This window comes from Electrona antarctica (assembly GCF_951216825.1).
Source record: "Electrona antarctica genome assembly, chromosome: 4".
Classification (NCBI taxonomy): domain Eukaryota; kingdom Metazoa; phylum Chordata; class Actinopteri; order Myctophiformes; family Myctophidae; genus Electrona; species Electrona antarctica.
In genome coordinates, this window is record NC_136809.1 from 40,761,632 (window position 1) to 40,783,908 (window position 22,277).

At 41.7% G+C, this 22,277-nt stretch overlaps 3 protein-coding genes across 4 annotated transcripts; 2 read left to right on the forward strand and 1 right to left on the reverse strand.

Annotated features, from left to right (window-relative positions):
* Positions 1-1,515: 1,515 nt before the first annotated feature.
* acta1a (actin alpha 1, skeletal muscle a) lies at positions 1,516-5,342 on the forward strand. The gene is given in 8 exon segments (XM_079499134.1): positions 1,516-1,564; positions 2,537-2,676; positions 3,294-3,618; positions 3,714-3,875; positions 3,984-4,175; positions 4,512-4,693; positions 4,833-4,940; positions 4,943-5,342. Coding segments are annotated over 8 exon segments (1,185 nt in total). The 5' UTR covers positions 1,516-1,530; the 3' UTR covers positions 4,985-5,342.
* Positions 5,343-6,416: 1,074 nt separating this feature from the next.
* Positions 6,417-13,171, forward strand: ccsapa (centriole, cilia and spindle-associated protein a). Of its 2 annotated transcripts, none has more exons than XM_079498632.1 (5): positions 6,417-6,844; positions 7,553-7,651; positions 7,743-8,157; positions 8,293-8,630; positions 9,009-13,171. In XM_079498632.1, the coding sequence occupies exons 3-5, from the start codon at positions 7,776-7,778 to the stop codon at positions 9,186-9,188; spliced, it is 900 nt and encodes a 299-aa protein (XP_079354758.1). In that variant the 5' UTR covers positions 6,417-6,844; positions 7,553-7,651; positions 7,743-7,775; the 3' UTR covers positions 9,189-13,171. The 2 variants fall into 2 exon arrangements, with proteins under 2 accessions (XP_079354758.1, XP_079354757.1); XM_079498631.1 differs by having other exon boundaries at positions 6,418-6,844; positions 7,550-7,651.
* Positions 13,172-19,801: 6,630 nt separating this feature from the next.
* Positions 19,802-21,534, reverse strand: LOC306921323 (rho-related GTP-binding protein RhoU; the record flags this gene model as incomplete). Its single annotated transcript, XM_079498432.1, has 4 exons — positions 19,802-20,305; positions 20,777-20,806; positions 21,011-21,069; positions 21,282-21,534. 4 exons carry the CDS (start codon positions 21,532-21,534, stop codon positions 19,802-19,804), a joined length of 846 nt encoding a protein of 281 aa, XP_079354558.1.
* Positions 21,535-22,277: the final 743 nt, after the last annotated feature.

Sequence of the window (22,277 nt, forward strand, 5' to 3'; positions counted from 1 at the left end):
TTTAAAACTTGAATTGGATTTACTGAAAGGCCAGCCCTGTAAATCTGATATCCTAGTCAAGCAGTTGGATAAACACAATGAACCTTTTGGCTCTTGTAAAATACAAGGGCTTCTCAAAAGAATGCTTTTGCCGGCAGTTGGCTGCAGCTGTTCAACTGGGTTTGAAAGTCCTCTTTCAACCAACCACTCATTGCAGAAAATAGAGCATGATCACTTCAGTCAGAAGTGACCCAGATTTTCACTGATGAATCACAACCTTAATTCATACATGACACAGCTTTTAATTCTGTTGATGCTGCCTGACTAACACAGTCTTATTGAAACTGAAGTTATGTTTGTAGGCTAGAGTTATTTTTTACTATTATTTATACCTCATTCAATATATCTTTAATCTCACTCTTTGTTTATGTATCTAGTTACTGCACTGAGACACCTTGTTTACACATTGTTAGTCGAGTAGGCCTAAAATTAAAAAAACAAAAATAATAATTGAGAGAGAAGCCTATATATACTTGTTCTATTCTCAATTCATGAACAATTTGAACAATTTGAACATTGACTCACTGAGTCATAGTGTGTATAAACCCTGGCGCTGGATCCTTTAATAAACTAAAATGTTATTTTTATTTTGTCAATAAAATGTCTACCTTTTGAATATAGATATAGTTACTCGAAAGGCACCCCACTGGCCATCTGACAACCATAATCGGTATCCACTTTGTGTGTAAGCTACTGAACTGACATTCCATTGAGAGAGAGAGAGTGTGTGTGTGTGTGTGTGTGTGTGTGTGTGTGTGTGTGTGTGTGTGTGTGTGTGTGTGTGTGTGTGTGTGTGTGTGTGTGTGTGTGTGTGTGTGTGTGTGTGTGTGTGTGTGTGTGTGTGTGTGTGTGTGTGTGTGTGTGTGTGTGTGTGTGTGTGTGTGTGTGTGTGTGTGTGTGTGTGTGTGTGTGTGTGTGTGTGTGTGTGTGTGTCCAGTCTACGTGTGCGGTGGTAGTAGTAGTTCTGCGTCACGGCGCGCCTAGCCTTCAAAATGCCATGCCGGGAGAGCGTTGGCTCGCCTTACACGGGCCGACATCTCCTGTGTGGATTCGGGACTACCTCTCCATATATGGAGCGCCCCGCGCGCCATGGAGCGCGGCGACGGGAGCGCACTCCCCACGGCGTGCCCGAGGCACTCCCGACCCGTCCAAGAACCAAATATGGATGAAGGGGTAGAGAGAATTCCTATGGAATACACGGACATTCCAAATGGTTGTCTGTGGAAGGAGAAAAAACCGTGAAAGGGCCCCGGGTATATAAGGATCACTGTGTCTCTACAGCTCGAACATCCTGCCACACTTGTGCTCTGATCATCGGCAACAATAACAACAGGTAAGCAAAGCGGGCGTGGAGCAGCCTATGCTATCGGGAATATACAGACTGGGACTGACCAGGGAACGGTGGATTTTCTCCTTTTTCCACGGGGACTTTTAAACTGCCGTTCTATGAATGAACCCGATCAAAGGATCTCTGCAGCCTGCAGGAATGAAATGCTGGAGCTTGGCAGTCCGCCGCTGTGCGCTGGTTAACTTCACTTCCAGACAAATACGCTTTTGTCAGACGCTTGTTAAGATGTTGATAATGGGTCATCTGGCGCAGTGGCACCTATGTGTAATGTAGGCCTATAGCCTATTTGTATGCTGCATTGGCAAATTATGGATTTCTTTAAATGTGATCCTACTTTGCTAAACATTTTCATAGCTATTTTGAATCCTTGTTCTTCAACCAATGCATGATGTGGGTTGGCTACTTATTCAAAGATTTCAAAGGGGATGCTATGTTATAATGCTGTTATGTCTAAAATAGACAAAGATATGATTCGGAATTGAATTGATTGAATACTTTATAAACAGTTTGTAATTTACAGAGGTAGGCTATACGGTTTACAATGATTTTTTTAAGGATAACACAAAAGGGGCTTGTTTCCTTTGTGGTCCTATCTGTATTCAATTCATTCACTTTTTTGTATTATTATTGATACTGTGTTGTATCAGCAGCAAACTAGAATACAGGCTCTCTCTTATTGTTTTATTTGCAGGCTGATTAATGCATGGAATAACTACACTATCATGTTGTCAATTTGGGGGTAAACTTTAGCATATAGCAGAGCTTGGTGACAGTGCTGGGCTTTATAAACGTTTTCCTGGCATGGGACCCCCACATTCAGCTCCCCATCCCCATTTCAAATGATTTAGTCCTATTAGGGATCCTGCTATTCAAATATGTTTTGATTGTCTCATGACATAATAATAATTTGTTTCTGTATTTGTATTGAAATATTTTCAAGTTAATTGAATTATAGAAATTGAACTGGAAGCCACTGATTTAGACTATAGTATAGAGCACTATTCGGATGTCTTTCTGGTGGACAAAAAAGTAGTGTTTTACAGTATGTAAAACATACTGTGTGTGCGTGTGTGTGCGCGTGTGTGCGTGCGCGCGTGTGTGTCTTCCTTTTCTTTTTCTTATTAAACAATGTTTTTTTATTTTCTTCAGAATCCTCCAACATGTGTGACGATGATGAGACTACCGCTCTTGTGTGCGACAACGGCTCCGGTCTGGTGAAGGCTGGCTTTGCCGGAGACGATGCCCCCAGGGCTGTGTTCCCCTCCATCGTAGGCCGACCTCGCCATCAGGTACAGATGAGCAATAACACTTGTAGCCAATGATGGAAGAAGTACTCACATGTTTTACTTCAGTAAAAGTATCAATACTGCATTGTAGATGCTCTGTTACAAGTAGAAGCCCCGTATTCAAAAAGTAATTGGGTAAAAGTACAAATTATCGACATCAAAATATTCGTCCGTAATCAAAAGTACTCATTATGCAGAATGTCCCAGTTTTCGAAATGTATAAAAGAATCTTTTGAAAATAGCAATATAGCAATCTACAAACTCACAATGCGTTAGCGATGCATTGTGAGCTTGTAGATTTGCTATTTTCCAATGCCAAAAAAATATATATAGCTGAAGTGTTTTGTAATAATTAAAGTCTGCAAAGTAACTTAAGTTTCCAAATAAATATGGAGTAAAAATAGATTGAGTACACTTGAGTACATGTACTTAGTTACTTTACACTGCTTGTAACACAGAAATGTCTTGGGAACAACCTTTGTGTGTCAAAGACATCAATTTGTATGTAAAGATTACACGTATATTTAGCAACCAGCATTACATGTATTTTCAAATGCTCCGACATTCTGTTTAGACTAGATATTTCATGGCATGCCTGTGACTGTTTTTGTTCCCTATAGGGTGTGATGGTGGGTATGGGTCAGAAGGACTCCTATGTAGGAGACGAGGCCCAGAGCAAGAGGGGTATCCTGACACTGAAGTACCCCATCGAGCATGGCATCATCACCAACTGGGACGACATGGAGAAGATCTGGCATCACACCTTCTACAATGAGCTGCGTGTGGCCCCCGAGGAGCACCCCACCCTGCTCACAGAGGCCCCCTTGAACCCCAAGGCCAATCGTGAGAAGATGACCCAGATCATGTTTGAGACCTTCAATGTCCCAGCCATGTATGTGGCCATCCAGGCCGTGCTGTCACTGTATGCCTCCGGTCGTACCACCGGTAAGGAATTGTGTGCAATCTGAACATGACTTTTGCCTGTTCTCCACCTTCCATCCATAAATGATTGAGTTACATGTTTATATCTGAACTTATAGGTATTGTGCTGGACTCTGGTGATGGTGTGACCCACAACGTCCCCATCTATGAGGGTTATGCGCTGCCCCACGCCATCATGCGTCTGGACTTGGCTGGTCGCGATCTGACCGACTACCTCATGAAAATCCTGACAGAGCGTGGCTATTCATTCGTCACAACCGGTAAGCACTTTTGCTCAGGGAAAAAAATAAAACATCCTGCATTTTGTGTGTAGTGTCGCTTACGTTCAACGTATCACAATGCTAACTTATACACACTGCTGATTTCAGCCGAGCGTGAGATCGTTCGTGACATCAAGGAGAAGCTGTGCTACGTGGCTCTGGACTTCGAGAACGAGATGGCAACCGCTGCCTCCTCCTCCTCCCTGGAGAAGAGCTACGAGCTGCCCGACGGTCAGGTCATCACCATCGGTAACGAGAGGTTCCGTTGCCCCGAGACCCTGTTCCAGCCCTCCTTCATTGGTACGTATCCATCCAAATGTAGTCTACTGTACATGTCCTTAATTTATTCAATTAATATTACGTATGTATATATGTATATATGTATATATATGTGTGTGTATATGTATATATATATATATATATATATATACACACACACACACACACACACACACACACACACACACATACTTGTACACTTGAGTTAAATTAACACTGTTTGGTACAAGATTCTAATCAAACATCTACTCTAGGGCAAGAGGGAAATTCCGCTTATCCATGCTAGATATTAGGCTTTTTGGGCTTCGGGTTGAGCTACTAAATATTAAGTTGACCTGACCCTGTGAATCTCGACAGGTATGGAGTCTGCTGGTATCCATGAGACAGCCTACAACAGCATCATGAAGTGCGATATTGACATCCGTAAGGACCTGTATGCCAACAACGTGCTCTCCGGTGGAACCACCATGTACCCTGGTATTGCTGACCGTATGCAGAAGGAGATCACCGCTCTGGCCCCCAGCACCATGAAGATCAAGGTATGCTATACCAGAAATCGTTAACCATTGGTTTAAGCCAGGAACATTTGAAATAGGCCTAATATTTTAAATGAAATTAGAATGGACCCCGTTATGGACAATTAATAATCCAATGAATGACTGTGTTCCTCCTCTATAGATCATTGCCCCACCTGAGCGTAAATACTCAGTCTGGATTGGAGGCTCCATCCTGGCTTCTCTGTCCACCTTCCAGCAGATGTGGATCAGCAAACAGGAGTACGACGAGGCAGGGCGGCAGGGCCCAGCATTGTTCACAGGAAGTGCTTCTAAAGTGCAATAATCTCGCCCAGGATCAAAGCTGTGGCACGCTGCCATCACTGTGCCAAGGACATTATCTTTTATATGACTTTACTGTTAGCCAAATGAACGAGCACCGCTGTGGAAACAATGTCAACACCAAGGACACATGGAAAATAATGCCACCGTGTGAATGTGTAAACTGTACATATTTTATTTATTGATATGTTGTGTATGAGTCAAAGAACAGTTTGCTATATGGTGGACAACCGAGGAACAGGAACTTATCCATGAGTCTCCTGCTGCCCGGTGTTGGCTTCGAGGTACCACACACTCCTATACTCGGACCAACAAAAAAGACCAAACAAAGCAAATAAAACATTTATTTTCACTCACGCCTACTGTTTATTATTCTTTTAATGTTTTTTATAGTGCAATAATGCACGCAAGGATGCACAAACTCCCTCAATGGGAAAGGTGTTGAAAATCGTTAAGGTATAAAGTCAGACTGCAGTAGAAACATTTGAGGCACTTAACACTTGGAGGTGTTTTATTGTTTGGAGGAACAGCTCCAACATGGTTATTGTTTGGAGGAATAGCTCCAACATGGTTCGGAAATCCAAACAAAGAGCTCAAGTTCACTGACTGTTGTAAGTATAAAGTCTAGTGGCAAACTTCATGCCAAGCTAAACAATCTCCTAACGACACGGCAGTGTTGTTTCTCAGCATCAAATGAAACAAGGGTAGACTCATTCCACTGAAAATTCCCACAGAACAGACAGCTGTCCTGAATGCCAGAGGGCATAAAAAGGGCATGTGTGAAGTAAGCAATTTGGATAAACATTGGCCATAGTGAGTTTGGATTAAATGTTTATTTACTGGACCATGCACTTAAGCCATTTTAACCCTATTTTCAATTGGTCTTCCTTACTAATGCTCAAGATGGTAAGATCTTTACATGTACTCATTATGCGCCTCAGTAGTGGGCTACTATGTACGCCTACAGTTCAGAATCCTGCCAACCAATGTCATCATCAATGGGAATTCCAAGCTAATAGAAACTACAGCTCTCTTAGAATGGCATGCGGAAATGGGATATATATTTTTTTTTAAATGACCAAACCTGCCAACTGAAGTAGGGTAAGGCAGGCTATATGTTAGGTGTCCGCAGCTCCCATAATTGGTGCCATACTTATGGAGAGCAGTGGTAATTGCAGTGGCAATTGAGTGAGGTCCTCAATGATATGAAGATAGCTAGATTGAACTAGTTCACACTCACATTTGATGCTAGCTCACACTCAAATGCTCACTACTTTATGTTAAATATTTTGACAGGATGGCAGGCTAGAGTTGCAGTAGGCTAATTCATCCGAACACGTTTATTAACCAAACACGTCATCATGTGACATGAAATAACATAGCCTAGACCAGTAGACCTAGGCCTACTCAAAATATTTCCTCAACCTGTTGGCAATGGCACTGAGGAGGCTACTCATTGGAGCGCGCATAATCATGTCCTGTGACGTGTGAGAGGCAGCAGGGCATCATATCACATGCCAGAAAGAACAGACTACCAATCAAGCTAATAACGCATTAGCTTTTATATATATGTTCTTTTTGACTGCGGTACTGTCGTTAGTGTCGTAGCCTACTAGTCTAGAGGCGCGCCTCGTAACCTATAATCGCTCTCGTCTCCCAGCACCAGTGTAGAGAGTAGAGACCGTCGAGCATGCGCGTTGTGGTCACTTAGTCCATCTTCGTGAAAAAATAAATAGAAAACATATTCGTCCAGATTGTATTGTAATGGCTGTATGCTGAGGGACAGGAATACATCTACAGCGAATGACAACTGCCTGGAATGAAACCGCAGGGCTGAGGCGTCACTTTCCTTAGGTGAGTAATGTATCTAGCCTTAGATAGATAGGCTAAGCATGTAAGCGATAAGCTCCAATAATAACCTGACGGTGTTTACAAACGGGGCTTTGCCGTCTGTACATTAAGCAGCAGGTGAAGAAAACATCGATCAGCACAGATAACATCGGTAAAGATGGTCAGTGTTCTACGGTTTATAGTATAGCCCATTCAGAATACGTGCTGGAATATTAAATGTGCAGCTACTGCATCTAGGAGGCACTGGCATTGGCAAACGTAATGGTCTGTAGTATTTTGCACTACTGTCGGCAGTGTCGGGCTATGCCTATATCTATAACTCGGAGGCGCCCAGCTGGCGATGGTGTGATATAGAGGGTAAACAGTCAAAACAGCAGCAAATCGCATTAACACTTGACTTGCTTTAGTTGCTCCTATGGGCTTTAATAGTAGATGGAAAATGCATAAAACTATTTTCTCCTACTTGTTCTCGAACAGCTTGGATATAGCAGGACACTGCCAGTAATGCTAATTACTAATTAGTCATGCTGTTTCTTTACAATATGAAACATTGATGTTTTTAGAATGAAAGAATGCGCATGCAATGATGTAGCTAGAAGAAGACAGTCAGACAGAGCTGTGAGTGAAATTGTAGCCATTCAGTGGAATGGCTCACTGGTCACATGGTCAGTGAAATGTAGGCTAAATGTCACTCAATCCTCGTTTCAGCAGGTGGGCGTGGCCTAACGGTAGACACCTGATCATCAGTGCAGGTGAATGCATTGAATTATGTTCAGTTCAGTGTATTCACCATAAACCAACTCTCCACAGGTAGGCTACACTGTCTACAACAATGAAGTTCATTAAGGAATACCTATGAATTCTAATTGCATTGTTTTCTAATTTTCTGGTTTGCTCAAAGTGATTGGAATTAGACACACAACCAATAAGAAGAATGGTAACCAAGAAAATACGGACGGAATACATGAAAAAATTCAGAGATCCGAAATGGGAGACCTTTTCCAAATGCTACGAGGACTCGCTCAAGTACCGCTTGACCCGCCGTATGATGGAGTCCTCACACAAACCGTGGATCTGGGAAGGCTGGGACAACGGTTCCGACTCCAGCGGGCGGTCCACCCCGAGACTGACCAGGAACAAAGTCTTACCCCTGTCTGTCAAACCGTCAACATCCTTAGGGGTCATACACGGGAGGTTATCAGACTCCATGTCCTCCACTGAACCCAGGTCCACCCCTGAACCCAAACCTCCTTATGTGAACGGAGAAGCAGAGGTACAGGCAATGGAAGCACTCTGTTTGGATGCTGCACCTACCGGTAAATATTATAGGCTTGTAGCCTACTATTATGCAGGTGCAGGAGATTTCTGTCTCTATTACACAATTGATTGCTTTCATTTTGGGCTGATTTCTTTCTGTCCGTCCGTCCTTCCATCCTTTGTTTATTTTCTAGAAAACGGTGTGAATGGTCCAGGCATGGTTTCAACCACTGATGGCCCTAACACCACCAGCGATGACACAGCGACAGATGACGGTCCATTGGACAGGGTGTCCTCTGATGAGGAACCGGTAAAATCAGAGCCTAAACGCCGCCACCGCCATCGGACCCCTCGCTCTGAGCCGGGACACAGGGACAGTTCCCAGGACGACAAATCTGCGGCGATAGCTCGGAAAACATTGAGAGCCAAGAGCCAGCCACCGGTCAGCAACAGGGAGAGGGAGAACAGGCAAACTCTCTGCCGATACGACTGGACCGAGAAACACAGTGAGGTCCGAAAGATGCCTAATGAGGTGAGTTTGTATGTATTTCTATGATATAATATAGATCTGTACAGTATTTATGAGAGTTTACTTCTCTTAAACTTCATAAAAAAAGCTTTGTGCTCATCATGACAACATAGAGCCTACTGTGTATTCATTGGCAATGGTTTCTAGTAATGTTCACAATATTGGAATTTCTGTTTATTCTACTGTTGCATTAATTTGCAAGTCAGTCTTTTAGCACATGGGCACTTTCTTATGTAGTGGATACCAGAGACGTGTAGGTATGTCATCCAACACTGCCACCGCCACAGGCAATCATTAATAATAAAATGGCTTGTGTTTTTGGAGGCAAGCTCCTATCTCATTGACCCGTCCACAACTCTGGCCATCTCTTTCCACACACAGACTCGCACCTCTGATGTGCGTACGCAGACCCGACGGGAATCGGACAAGCGAGGCTCCAATGTGGAGCGCAGAAGAGCGCGGTCAGCCGACCTGGAGAAATTGAAGAAGTCTGAGCTGACTGTAGTGGATGATCGCTGGATTACGGAGTACATGCGCTGTTTCTCCGCACGGATGAGGTAGACGAGGCAAGGCTTGGCAGGCCACAGGCAATCCATCACTGTCTGCCATTTTGAAACACCATCCCCTAACACCATTGCTGTGTCTAAAATCACTCCCTCCCTACTCACTATACAGTATATGCCTATTGCACTATATAATGATTACACCATCTGTAGTGGTGTCCGAATGTATAATGATTATTATACCCTATGTAGTGGACTCACTCACCTTATCTTACAAATGCATCATGAAAAGTAAGGTATAGCCTACGTACAGTTGGCACGTTATAATTAGCCTCCGTCCCAGCCTTACTCATCTGCGAAGAGAAAAGCCTGGTCACAACCTAAGGCAGAGACGCTATCGGCGGAAGTGTTGGTCCAGAACATCCGTCTGATGTATTTCCCCCAGATACGATATTTTTCGGACCAATCGCAACACTTGTTTCATTCACGGAGAATGTAAACTGATTTGTAAAGCATCAACATCATTACCTTGAGCGGTACTTCCGCCAAAATCCCGCAACTTCCACCCCCCAAAAAATGATAGCGTCTACAGCGTAGGTCTTGCCCAGCGTGCGTTACAATTGTGCGACAGCAATGAGTTCACTATTATAGCCCCCTACCTATAACTCCCTAGTCCCTATAGGGAGTAGTGACGGAGCGAATGATTGACACAGCCTATGTTTCGTTATGAAAGAAGAGTGAATAACAGAATTCAGCGGTGGAATCGATGTGCTTCAGGTCTGATAATAACAGCCTACTTTTTTTGCAGATCATGTCACCCAAAAATTATATTGTTTGCAGGCCCAGCTTTGTTATTCAGCTAAGAACTGTTAAAGGTGTGTATGTTTGAATTGTTTTTCATTTAGATATTTACTAACCGGCAACTAAATATGTTGTTTAAAAATAAATAAATAAACCGATAAATAAACACTTTCTATAGATGTACAGAATTACAGAGGGTTTTTATCTACAATAGGCTAAATCACTATTTGAATGTATTTTATTTCTTAAGCATGACTGTTTCAAAAAGACATCGCTGTGCATTATCACCGTTTCTTACTGAAACGGGTCGAGTATTTTTTTAATCAAATCACAAAGGCAGCTGTACCAATATTTGTATTTGTATTAATTTAATGAGGCACTTGGAAAGGACCAAACAGTGAGATAGATATATTTGATATTTCTGTATTTTGGAGGTGAAAGATGATGCAGAAATCTATTAAAATAGCCTGTTATTATCATAGGGTTTTCTTAAATCATGAATGAATCGCTAACTAGTAGAAAAACTATACTGTAAATGTTTTCATCATCTTCTAGCTTTATTTTCAGCATTTAAATTACCTTTTGGATATTTACAGCATTTGAAAGTTTATTTTGTACACTCCCAATTGATTGTTGAAAGGACAATGGCATTTTGAAATGTCTGTTTTCCTCTATGCTGAAATTGGCTTTGGTGACATTTACTGGTTTGACACCTCAGTTACCTGGAATACAGCGATATGTTGTGGTTTACAAAGTCAGTGGTTACAGTGGAGAATGCTAGGTGTTAGGTGAAGTGTCATTACATTATTAACATTTTGTTTCTGTACAAAATGTCATAATAATCTGGGGAAGATAGACTGGCTTGACTTATGGCCTCTTGGGAAACACCCTATCGTGTCATAACACCCTATCGTGTCACACCCGAAATTGTCATAGATTTGCATGGTCTAAAATGGTTAAATTGCTTCCTTTTTGAGTGGTGCAAAACACTCCAACAACTGGCTGTGTACACGTGTTCGTACCAAAAAAATGAGCATGGTTACTATGGTCACTGACATTACGTCAGACCACAGCTGATCAGGCTATATAAGACCTTGCACCACTCAGTTCACACGGGTGTGATTTTTTAATTACAATTGGTAATTTGAGAGACAGGATTAGTGAAAAATGTCATCGCTCACATTTAAATCAAAAATGGTTCAAGAAATTAAACTTCCCCCAATTATACAGCAAGTGCATTGTTTAAGTTTTGATTTTACTTCTTTAATTCATCACAACTCACATGGTGACACTTTTTTTTTATACAAAAAGTTGAAAAGTATTGTTAATGAATGACACAATTAACACTTTAGATCTTAATGTACAGTACTGTAGGTTTCACTCGTATCACAACTTATTTGTGTTTGACTTAATTTATGATTGTATGTGATGTCAGTATTAAAAAATGTGAGGGCTAATGAAAATGTATGGGTTGTATTTAATTGTAACCAGCCGTGTCACAAATATATGAGTGAGAAAATGTGTCCTCGTAATCAATGGTTGTATTTTCTTATTTGACAATGTTATTTACGAAATGTTAATTATTTAAGAATGTTAAACAGTCATATGATTATGAACATGAGGGCACATTTTCTCACTCATGTTTTTGACACTCATAGGACACTTGTAGGGCAGGTTATGATTATGTTTTCTTTGAGATGTCCTGATCTTCAACACTTATGCATTTGTCATTTTCTGCTGGTGTTATAAGACGAGTATACTATAATAGACAACGGGTGTATTTGAAAAGGCGAGTATACTCGTCGTTGGCAGGGAATGTGTTTAACGGTTTGTTCTCAAATTATAGCACATCAGAATGAAACCTCCCTTTTGTGATGAAATCCAAAGACAGACTAGAAAGGGACCCTTTTTGAGGACTCTTTATGAGGGGAGACCATATCACAGTGCTTGTATTGTGTAGAGGACATGGGTTTGGCTTTAATTGTATTGTGCATGGACAATCTAATTAGATTCCCTAACTGGTTTACTGTAAGGGGGTCATTAAGCCTGTGCTGAATCACAGATCTCATATGAGATCAGACTGTCACTAGTGAAGAGTTAAGGACTAGCTTTCCTTTACGATGTCCTATAGTGCTATTTAAAAACAGCCGATCTACAGTGAGCTTAGATTGAATATATATATAAAACATTGGAATGATGGAAAAAACATGTATGACGAAATCACACTACCATATTTCATTGACCGGAGTCCCATAGGGGTCTGTACTTGGCCCACTCCTTCTTTTCCCTCCACCAAATGTCTTTGCAGAAAATAACCGATCTATGAGCTCACAATGCATCATAAAACAGTGCGTTGTGAGCTCGTATAGATGTGCTATTTTTTGCCAAATAAGCCAGTATAAGGACGCTATAGGTTAAATATAGAGAAGAAGCCTGACTTGAAAATGTGTTAAGTTAAGTGTTAACTTACCTTTTACCATAATTTATCACAAATTCGTGTGATCTAGCAAGAGTAAGTTTTTAATTGCGTATAAATGTTTTTATTTTGATGTCTCACTTTGGAATTCAACTGCTCAGTTTAAAATGTAACATTTTGATGACATGTTTTAATTTAAAGGACAGGTTAATGTCTTTGTATATTCCAAGGCTTTTAAGCATCCCTTTACGTATATGTGCTCATTCCAGGAAACATCTCAGGAAGAAATATTATATTAAGGTAAAGAACATCTTATATGCAGATGTGGGTCAAATATTATTTCATTTTTAATGTAGTTCAATAGTTTTATATGGTTTGCAGATGGACGAGATTTGCATATTATAGCACAACGAAAAAGAAAGAAAATAAACAATCGCTGAAAAGAACTTCCGTCAAAAAAGAAACTCCACCTGTCTGAAATTTGAAGCATGTTAACGCAAATGCTGAGCATTTCTAGACATAAATAATAATATCCACGTCTAATATTATGCAACTTTAAGGAAACATTAGGCTTAAAGAGTTTGTAAAACACACAGTTGGAGAAAGATTATTATTTTATTTGCTTTAGCTGTCTTAAAAAGGCTTTGAATTAGATTAGATATTACATAGTATACAGAGTGAGATATGTGGTGAATTTAATCTATCTATTTTATGTCGGCTGTTGTTTACATTTTTGGTCACTGTATTTGTATTTGAAAACATGCACTATATTATATTTTCATCCACTCTGGGGCATTGCTGTGAATAAATATTTGATTAGTTTATCATGTGGTTCTCTACCTTTGCTTGTTTTCATGAACTGTAATGTTTGATTTCATAAGAATAATGAAGTAAGCTTCTCGACCTGCAGCATGGATTCAAAATTGTAACTTGCACATTATTTCTAGTCAGAACAGAAGTAGTCACGTTTATAGGGTTAGAACGTTTTTAGGAGAAAAATAAAAAAAACACACTTGTGTGTGTGTGTGTGTGTATATATATATATATATATATATATATATATATGAGACGAAAAAGGACTCCTGCACATCCAACAAGACCCGTGGGAGGTGCAAGTCTAGTTAGCAGGCATAGACATCAAAAAGGGAAAAACCTTCCAAGGAAGGGACTGCACTAACTGCTAATAAATAAGTTGATGCAGTAAGTTGTCCGTCTTTGTTCCCTGGAGTGTGCAGTCCCTTCCTTGGAAGGTTTTTCCCTTTTTGATATATATATATATATATATATATATATATAAAATAAGTGGTTTAAAACATCTGAGAGGTAGGAAGGGGCATGAGTTTGAAATATTTTCATTTTCATTTCTGTCCTGTCATGACTCAGCATATGAGTTCAGCTCAGTCTGGTGCTATACATTGAAGCAGAAAATAGCCTTCCGACAGGGACACTATTATCTAGGACTAGGTCCTCGACTGTTACATAATCCATTGTGGGCACGGTGCCACACTGGTGCCTATGCAGCATTGGTCCTTGGCTCCTCTGAAGGAGTTCTTCTGTAACACACTGTGTGTTCTCGCTGCCAAGTCAACTTCCAACAATGTTATAGTATCATAGGAAAGAACTGTCACTATCATGATTATTTTCAGGTTTGAAGTACTTAATGTCAGGTTTAGTCAATTTCATCCACAGAGTGCTTTTAGTGAAACAGGTTCCTTAGGCTTAAATACCACTAAGCTTAAATATCAAGAAACCAAACTGCTAATCTGGGCCTGTGATTCTTTTGTTCTAGGATTTCACTAGTTTTAGGTCATTTAGGACACTTATTTCGGGCCTTATCAATTGTCAGGGAAATATAATTTTGTATGAATGTGGAAACAATAATTACTCAAATAAGACTAATTGGTTATTCTGCTTGAGAAGTCTACCTGAATCCAGACCATTTAACCTACAGGCTACTTTGTTATACGTCACAGCGACAATAGCTGATCTAGTCTAGATCTAGATTAGCTGTTTTTGCCAATTGTTCAGTTCACTCAGTTTTTGAGGGGCGCTAGCCCCTCCTATGCCCAGTGTTGTGTGTGCAGGTGAATTTTAGCGATGATTTGATTGGCTGATCACCCCATAGTGATGATTTGATTGGCTGATAAAAGTACATATTGAGGATAATAATCACAAATCACACCCGTGTGAAGTGAGGGGTACTCTTATCATCGTACATCATCATGACGTAACATCGATTTGCTTAGAGACATATTACATAAATTCTCCATTCATTGTCAATGGGAATTTAACAAAAATACCGATTTGCTCAAACATACTGTATGATGTAAATTCTCCATTCATTGTCAATGGGAATTTAATCTTTGTGTAGTACAAAAATAGCCGATTTGCTCGTCTACATATGACGTAAATATAATTCTCCATTCATTGTCAATGGCATTTAATGTTTGTGTTAGGACAAAATAACTGATTTGCTTGCCTACATATGACGGTCGTAAAGTCTCCATTCATTGTCAATTGCATTTAATGTTTGTGTTAGGACAAAATAGCCGATTTGCTCGTCTATATGACGCAAATTCTCCATTCATTGTCAATTGCATTTAATGTTTGTGTTAGCACAAAAATCTACACTATAGCTGAATAAAGGAGCCCCTCAAAAAGTGAGGGCAGAAAATTGAAGATGCCAATTGTGATTGGTCGGAATGATAGAAAAGTGAATACGCCAATTGTGATTGGCCGGAATGTGATTATGTTTGATGACTTCACACAAGTGTGTTTTTTTGAGTGGTGCAAACCACTCCAATAACCAGCTTTGTCTGTATCTATGTGTCTTCTATGTGTCTATGTATGTGTGTACCTGTACGTGGGGCCACGTACAGGTGAGCATGGTTGCTATGGTTAGTGTGTGACGTCAGACCACAGCTGATCAGGCTATATAAGACCTTGCACCACTCAGTTCACACGGGTGTGATTTTTTCTGAATGTTTGCCTATTATGCCCAGAATAGGAACGCTACGGTTCATGTGGTTATATGTTTCAACTGGGTTGCACTCTGTGTCAATCCTTGGCAGATGCCTAGGGGCCCCTCTCTCAACGACTCACACAGATGCCTAGGGGCCCCTCTCTCAACGACTCAGATGCCTAGGGGCCCCTCTCTCAACGACTCACACAATTTGCTGTGATAGAGATGAGGGGCCATATCAGCTTCCCCAATAAAACTAAACTACCCATATATGGTAAATCCAGGAAAACATAGATCAGAGACTGCCTGGATTGACTTCACTCCCACTGGTCTTTAGAAGCCCATTTGTACTCACACAGACCCACACACTAGTCTACAAATTCCAAATCCCTTTTATTGAACTGTCTTGTCTGTATGTTTTTGATGTGCATTCTGTATAATTACTTTCTTCGCCCCAAATTAATAGTAGTTGACCACTATAAGAGAATCTGTGCGTTGAGCTTGTAGAATTGTCTCTTTTCATATCAATAGGGTTAAAGTGGTTAAACTGATTTACTTTAGATGCTGTTAACTCATTTCGCTGGGGACCCTTGGCCTAGATTAGAACCTCCTCAAGGACCCCTGGGGATCCCCGGACCCCACTTTCAGGGCCACTGTTCTAAACTATAGCAGGGCTGGGCTAACAAGCTCCTATAAAGATGTAATTCTGACAGTGTAACAGGCATCTGAGGTAGCCTGCCTACTGATTCAATTTTGTCGTGACATAATAACTAAAAATACATCGCATGGATGCACCTGGGACGTATCCTCAGTGATGTATCCCAAGGTCATCAGGGTTTCGGGTCTACCAACATCATACCCCTCACTCAGGCGACCCAGTCGGGGTTGATCAAATCCCGACTTACGTCCCAGTAGCTACCCTCGATCAGTCCATCAGGGAATGAGCAAGGCCATACAATCCGTTGCTCCGGAACTACTCTGCCGGGACTGGGAGAACCAAATTCTGGCGCGTGGAAGGACTAGGCTCTGTGGGTTGACTCCTGTCCGGGCCCCTCCTACGTCTCACCAGGTCCACTGCTGCTCTCACCAGGCCCAGGACCTGTGCGTTGCACCAGACTCCCAGCACCAGGCACCAGGCATAATAATATATCACAGCCTTCCTAACACTGCTCAGTTTATAAACACCAGAGATAGAGAGATCTATTTACAACATAATATATGGACAAAAGACATAAAACCCAATAGTCACTGTATTATTTATCATCAAAGTCATCATCCACACATTTTAACCATACAAGGACATTTCAAATGATGAAATGCTATGTGTCAAAATAGTTTGAGCACCACTAGGGCCCTGTCTAGGGGGTGGATGTGGGAGGTTCAGAACTATTTATATAGCTTAACACAAGTGGTTCTTTGCTTGTAGGGCCCTATGTGAGTGAACCTAAACAGAAACTGTCTGGGACTGTCCTATAGAACACACACCACATTCTGGGGGTTGTTGGAGAGTGGCAAGTTTAGCCCGAGTTTATAGAAGTAAGAGGAATCTTCTTTACACTATAGTAACTTGTTTGTCATCAGATGTTTTCAAACTGTGATACTGTATATTCCACAAACATCTGTTTTGTTATTCTGTGTAAATGCCTATAGGACCGTACACTGTCAACAATGTGTCCTTTTGTACAGTGACAACTGGAAGAAACTGCTATGGCTGTAGTTTTAGGAGAGATGGATTCTACAGTATCTACTGTGTTTTCACTTTACAGCTAGCTAAGCTGATTAAAATTGGAAACGGTCAGTTAACAAGCAAACTTTAAACCTGGCATCCCTATTTTGGGCATGTGTGAACTTTTGGGGAATTTTCAAAAATATTCATAAACTTGAAAAATGTGCAACTCTACAAGTTGTGAGCTTGTAGATCGTCTATGTTCGTCGTATGACAAACAATTGTGCTTTAAGTGGTTATGGGAATGACAAAAATAGCTGCTGTTGTGAAAGCAAAGCATGTCCCTGATTACATGCCAGTGACTCCCCGGCCCTAAGTTTTGTTTTTGGCAGAATATCTCCTTATCTTGTATAATTACCGTGTGGTGGTCTTTTTGTCATGAGTTATAGGTAGAAGTTGATTCATCTGTTTTAAGTTAATTCATTAGTAAAGCAAATGGTAATATAGGCCACTTTTTATGCCGACTATATGGGTGTACCACAAGAAAATCAAGCCCACATGAGTGGAGATGGGACAGACGCTTTATTTTATATTCATCTTCAGGGCTTCTGATGTACAGGCTGTCACAAGCATAATATGAAACATAATATGAAACTTAGGTCCCAAACTTGATTGGGACCTAACCAATAACAGCATGTGTTGGTGACACCTAGTGGTCAACCTCAGTATGGTAGCTGTCATTGTCATTCCAGTAATAAAATGAATGAATGAATGAATTCACGAACAAACCTCTTTATAAATAGTAATAATATAAGTGTTTGTATATGCTTACAAAATACAATGTCATTTTTTAGTATGGAAATACTGGTTTTGGATTCCTAGCAATATCTTGAGTAAAGATAAACCGAAACTTGAAATCTCAGTGGAATTGACCTACAGGTATATGCAACATGCGCGTGCACACTGACACACAAAAAAACAATTTGTTCTTCAGGCTGCGGTTCTGGTTGCACTGCTCTTAAATATGTAAGTGGCCTTGCCGAGCCATGAGGCCCATAGGGCAGGAGCCTATCTCCTGTTTCTGACATGACGCTGGTATGTCGCAGGGATTTACCCCCAATCCAACGAGGGAGGCACTGGGTCCCATTTTTTGAGTCTTTGGTATGACCCGGCCTGGGATTGAACCCCAAACTCCTCAGGGCGGACACTCTAACCACAAGGCCACTGAGCTGGCACTGCTCTTACTTCAGCTTATTTGTTTTTTTGTTTTATTTTTTTGCCAAATGTTCACCTATTTTTGCCAAGAATCGGGGGGCTACTAGGATTCATGTGGTTAATCTCAAAGTAACACTGAGGAATTTGCTATAGGCTAATTTACACATCATAACTGGAAGAAAAATATATTCTCTATGCTACATATACTTGGCAAATGGTTAAGTAAATTGTGAGCTATATAGATCAATCACAAAATTTCAACACATTTCACACATCCTTTAAAACAACATCAACAACAGCATGCCCTGTCCTTTATAGACCCTCAATTGGATGAGGAAAAACTCCTAAGAAAAACCCCTTGATGGAAAAAGAAAATGAAGAAACCTAAGGAAGAATCAAAAGAGCTGGGTGGAAAGAGTATAGGCAATTTCAAATATTCAATACAAAACAAACAAGCGAACAACAGACTGTTACATGTCACAGCAAGGGGTAGCAGTGGCCGGTAGAGCAGCCGGATGGGAACCGTTGAGGTTCCCAGTTCGATCCCGGCTCCCCCGGAGTTAGTGTCAAAGTGTCCTTGAGCAAGGCTCTGAACCCATAGTTGCTCCCGATGGTTGGTGCCCTGTAGGGTTGGTTTCCTCTGCCATCGGTGTATGAATGTGTGTGTGAATGTAATGCACAATCTATGTAAAGCGTTTTGGATAAAAGCGCTGTATAAATGCAAAGTGACACTAATACTAACGATGACTATGATGATCATCTGTGTACATCGGCAACACAGGCATGGGAATCCAATCCATATGTAATTCACAACTGGCTGCATGCTTGATCATGTGTGTTCTGTTTAGCTTTAATTTGGGATAGTCTAGTTTTAGGTCTAAAAAAAGCAACAACCAAAACAACACTGAGGAAAAAGGGGCCTGTTTCTCCTGGACTGCTGTTGAAGGAGTGCTTTGCTTATAAGAGTGAATGCTGTCATGGTGCTCAACTCAAGCTCCATATGTCTGGTAATCCGGTCCAGGTGGTACTGTCTGGTCCTATTAGTGGAGGACCTGCATGCGGCCACAAGCGAGAGAAACTATAACCTAACAGATTCTGGTTAAGGGTCAAGGGGAAAGCCTGACTAACTGATCTGGGGCTTATACACTGAGATTAAAGACTACTTGACCTAGAGACACTATTCCATTGCTGTTCTGCCTGTGGAGCTATGCCAATATCAATATCACACAGAGCAAACTTTGTCATTGTGGGAATTTGAATGTGGGTTCACAAGGATAATGAGTCGACTGCAGTTGAAATGCAGCTATGCTGATAGCTATGGAGTTAGTGAATCTTTTATTATGTATTCTCACCCAATTTAGTTGTTTGTATAGTCCCTGTCATTGCCAACCCCTAACATTGGTCGAGGGAGGGTGTAGACAACCTGCACGTCTCCTCCGATACATGACATGGAGACGGAGTCACCAGTGGCTTCTTTTCACCTGATAATGAGCCTTCTTTGTGCAGTCCTGTATGCTAAACAGTGCCCTATCCATCAGGGACTTAAATTGGCAAAAACAAATACTGCTGCTGAATGCATCTCCCCAATTTGAGCCATGCAATCTCTGTCATTCAGCCTTTCACTTGAAAGCCACAGCTTTGTTCGTCTCCCATCAGACAGTTGATCTTCCTCAACCAGGTCTCTGAGAGGCTCTTGATCTTATCTGGGGTTTTGGTCTTCAGAGTCAGCCTCTGCAGCTGGCCGCCACGGCTGCTGTCTGTCTGCTGGATGCTGGCCAGGATGGCCAAATCAAAGGCGTCTTTCAAGTTCTTCTGGGTCAGTGCCGAGCACTCTGCGAAGCTCACCGCTCCGATCTCCTGGGCCAGCCGTTGGCCCTCCTCGGTGCTGACCGGACGCTCCTGGGTCTGTGCCAGGTGGATGAGTACCTGGACGTCCTCCCGTAGGTCCAGCTGGGTGCCCACCAGCACCAGGGGCACGCCGGGACAGTGCTGGCGAATCTCGGGCACCCACCTGCCGGTCAGGCTAAGTACGGAGGACGGTTGCACCACACTGTAGCAGAGCAGGACCACGTCTGCGTGTCTGTAGCACAGCGGTCGGATTCTGTCTAGCTCGTGCTGTAAAGACGGGGAGGAGGGGGAAGAGAGAAAAGTTCAAACAGAAGAGGACAGAGGCACAATGTAAGCTAAACAAAAATAATGTATGTACCTAACAATAAAGTGGGCCTACAACCTTGAACATAATTGTGTTAATTTGCTCTTTAAAACCCAATCTCTCTTCAGGTGCACTGCATTCATAAATGATAAATCCATCAAATCTATCCATAATTTTAAAGAATTATTGCAAATTTTAAATAGACTTCAGCAGAGCCTGCATTGAACCAAAAGAGGGCGATAAAGTACAGGGATACGGTGGGGGAAAAACTGCTAGATGCACGACTTGAGGGTTGGAAAAGGAATCATAGGATTTTACTACACAGTGTATGACCACATCCACCCAGCAGGGGGCAAACTAAATGACATATATAGCTGCAAACAGGGATGCTGTAGGTGAGGGGGCAAATTAGCTAAAGCTCATTAATGACTTACATTTATTGATCCACTCACCAACCCCCACTTCTATTGGTTCGGCAAAGAAAGCAATAAAGACAGTTATCAACGTATGTGACCATGTTTTCTGTGTTTAGAAGGACATGACACAACATGGGTTAGGGCTTCCATTCCCTATGTACGGTAACTCAACTCAATGGCAAGCCAATGCACTCAGCGCTACAAGGTGCAGGTATATCCGTAATTAAATCAAAGAGGAAACATTGTACAAACCTGCCCAGCCGTGTCACAGAGCTGTATTCGCACAGGCTTTCCGTCAACCATAACCATTGCTGTATGGGGGATAAATAAACATTACACAGACCAAGACACCATGACAGAAATCTCGAACAGTCAGTGACAGTAGCCTACCTACCTATAATGTTATTATTATAGCTGTGCATGCAGCATGATGCGTACAAATCATGCGCAAAGCAGCATAGGCTGTGAGGGCATTGCATTGGCCAATATCAGGATAGTTAGTTTAATAAGAGATGATTATTACCAGCAAAGTTGTCAAATGCCGTTGGAACATACTGTGTTGGATAACCATTCGTGGTATAGCTGACAATAAGGCTCGTTTTCCCCACCGCGCCATCTCCAACAAGGACGCAGTTCACTTTCCGCTCAGGAACTGCAGTGCGCTTGGAACCCAAAGGAAACTCTCGGTTCCTCAAACGCCGCGTTGGAACCGGTGGGAACGGGAGGCCGTCGCTCCAACATGCCAGTTCCGACGGTTTCTGTTTCTGATTCCCCATATCTTGTGGTAGCATTGTATTCCGTCGTGTTATTCTGTAGAACGGTTCAACTTCTTGCGCGCTTCATTTTGACACTAGGCCTACTGTTCCATTCCAGGTGCTGTGTCCAGGTGTGTCCGTAGACTACGCCTACCACTCAACGTACAAAGCATTTCTGCGATATAAAGTCAACAGAGTAATCTAAATTACGTCATGTTTTCTCTTTACCTCTCTGCAGCGATGTGCATAGTAAAGCTGCCTGCCCTGTTGGGTTCTTTCTCCTCACAGCATGAGATGGCATTCTACATCTGGTGTTCATTGTCCTAAGAAGCTTAACAGGCACCATATGAGATGCGTGCTTTCCAAGGGAAATTATCTAAGCTCATTGGAAACACCTATGTCTCACGTTAGTGATCCACTTTTGATCCTTTTCAGTCCATAGACGTATCATTTGTTGTTTTGTCCATTACGTAAGCAATTTGAATTAGATTTCTTTATAATAAATGGACTTCCCCTTTTGCCATTTTATAATAGAAAAGATCAAGATACAGGGGTTATTGTTAGTTCGTTTATTTTTGTGACAGAATCTGACCTATGATGAACCAGCCTCAACAATCCATGCCATTCCCAATCTTTCCACTAATCCCTCTGGTACTTTCATCTGTGGTAGGAGTAGAACAGCATGTGGAATTAATCTGTCTACAGGCGCCCCCTAGCGTGAAACACTAGGTGTGTGTGTGTGTGTGTGTGTGTGTGTGTGTGTG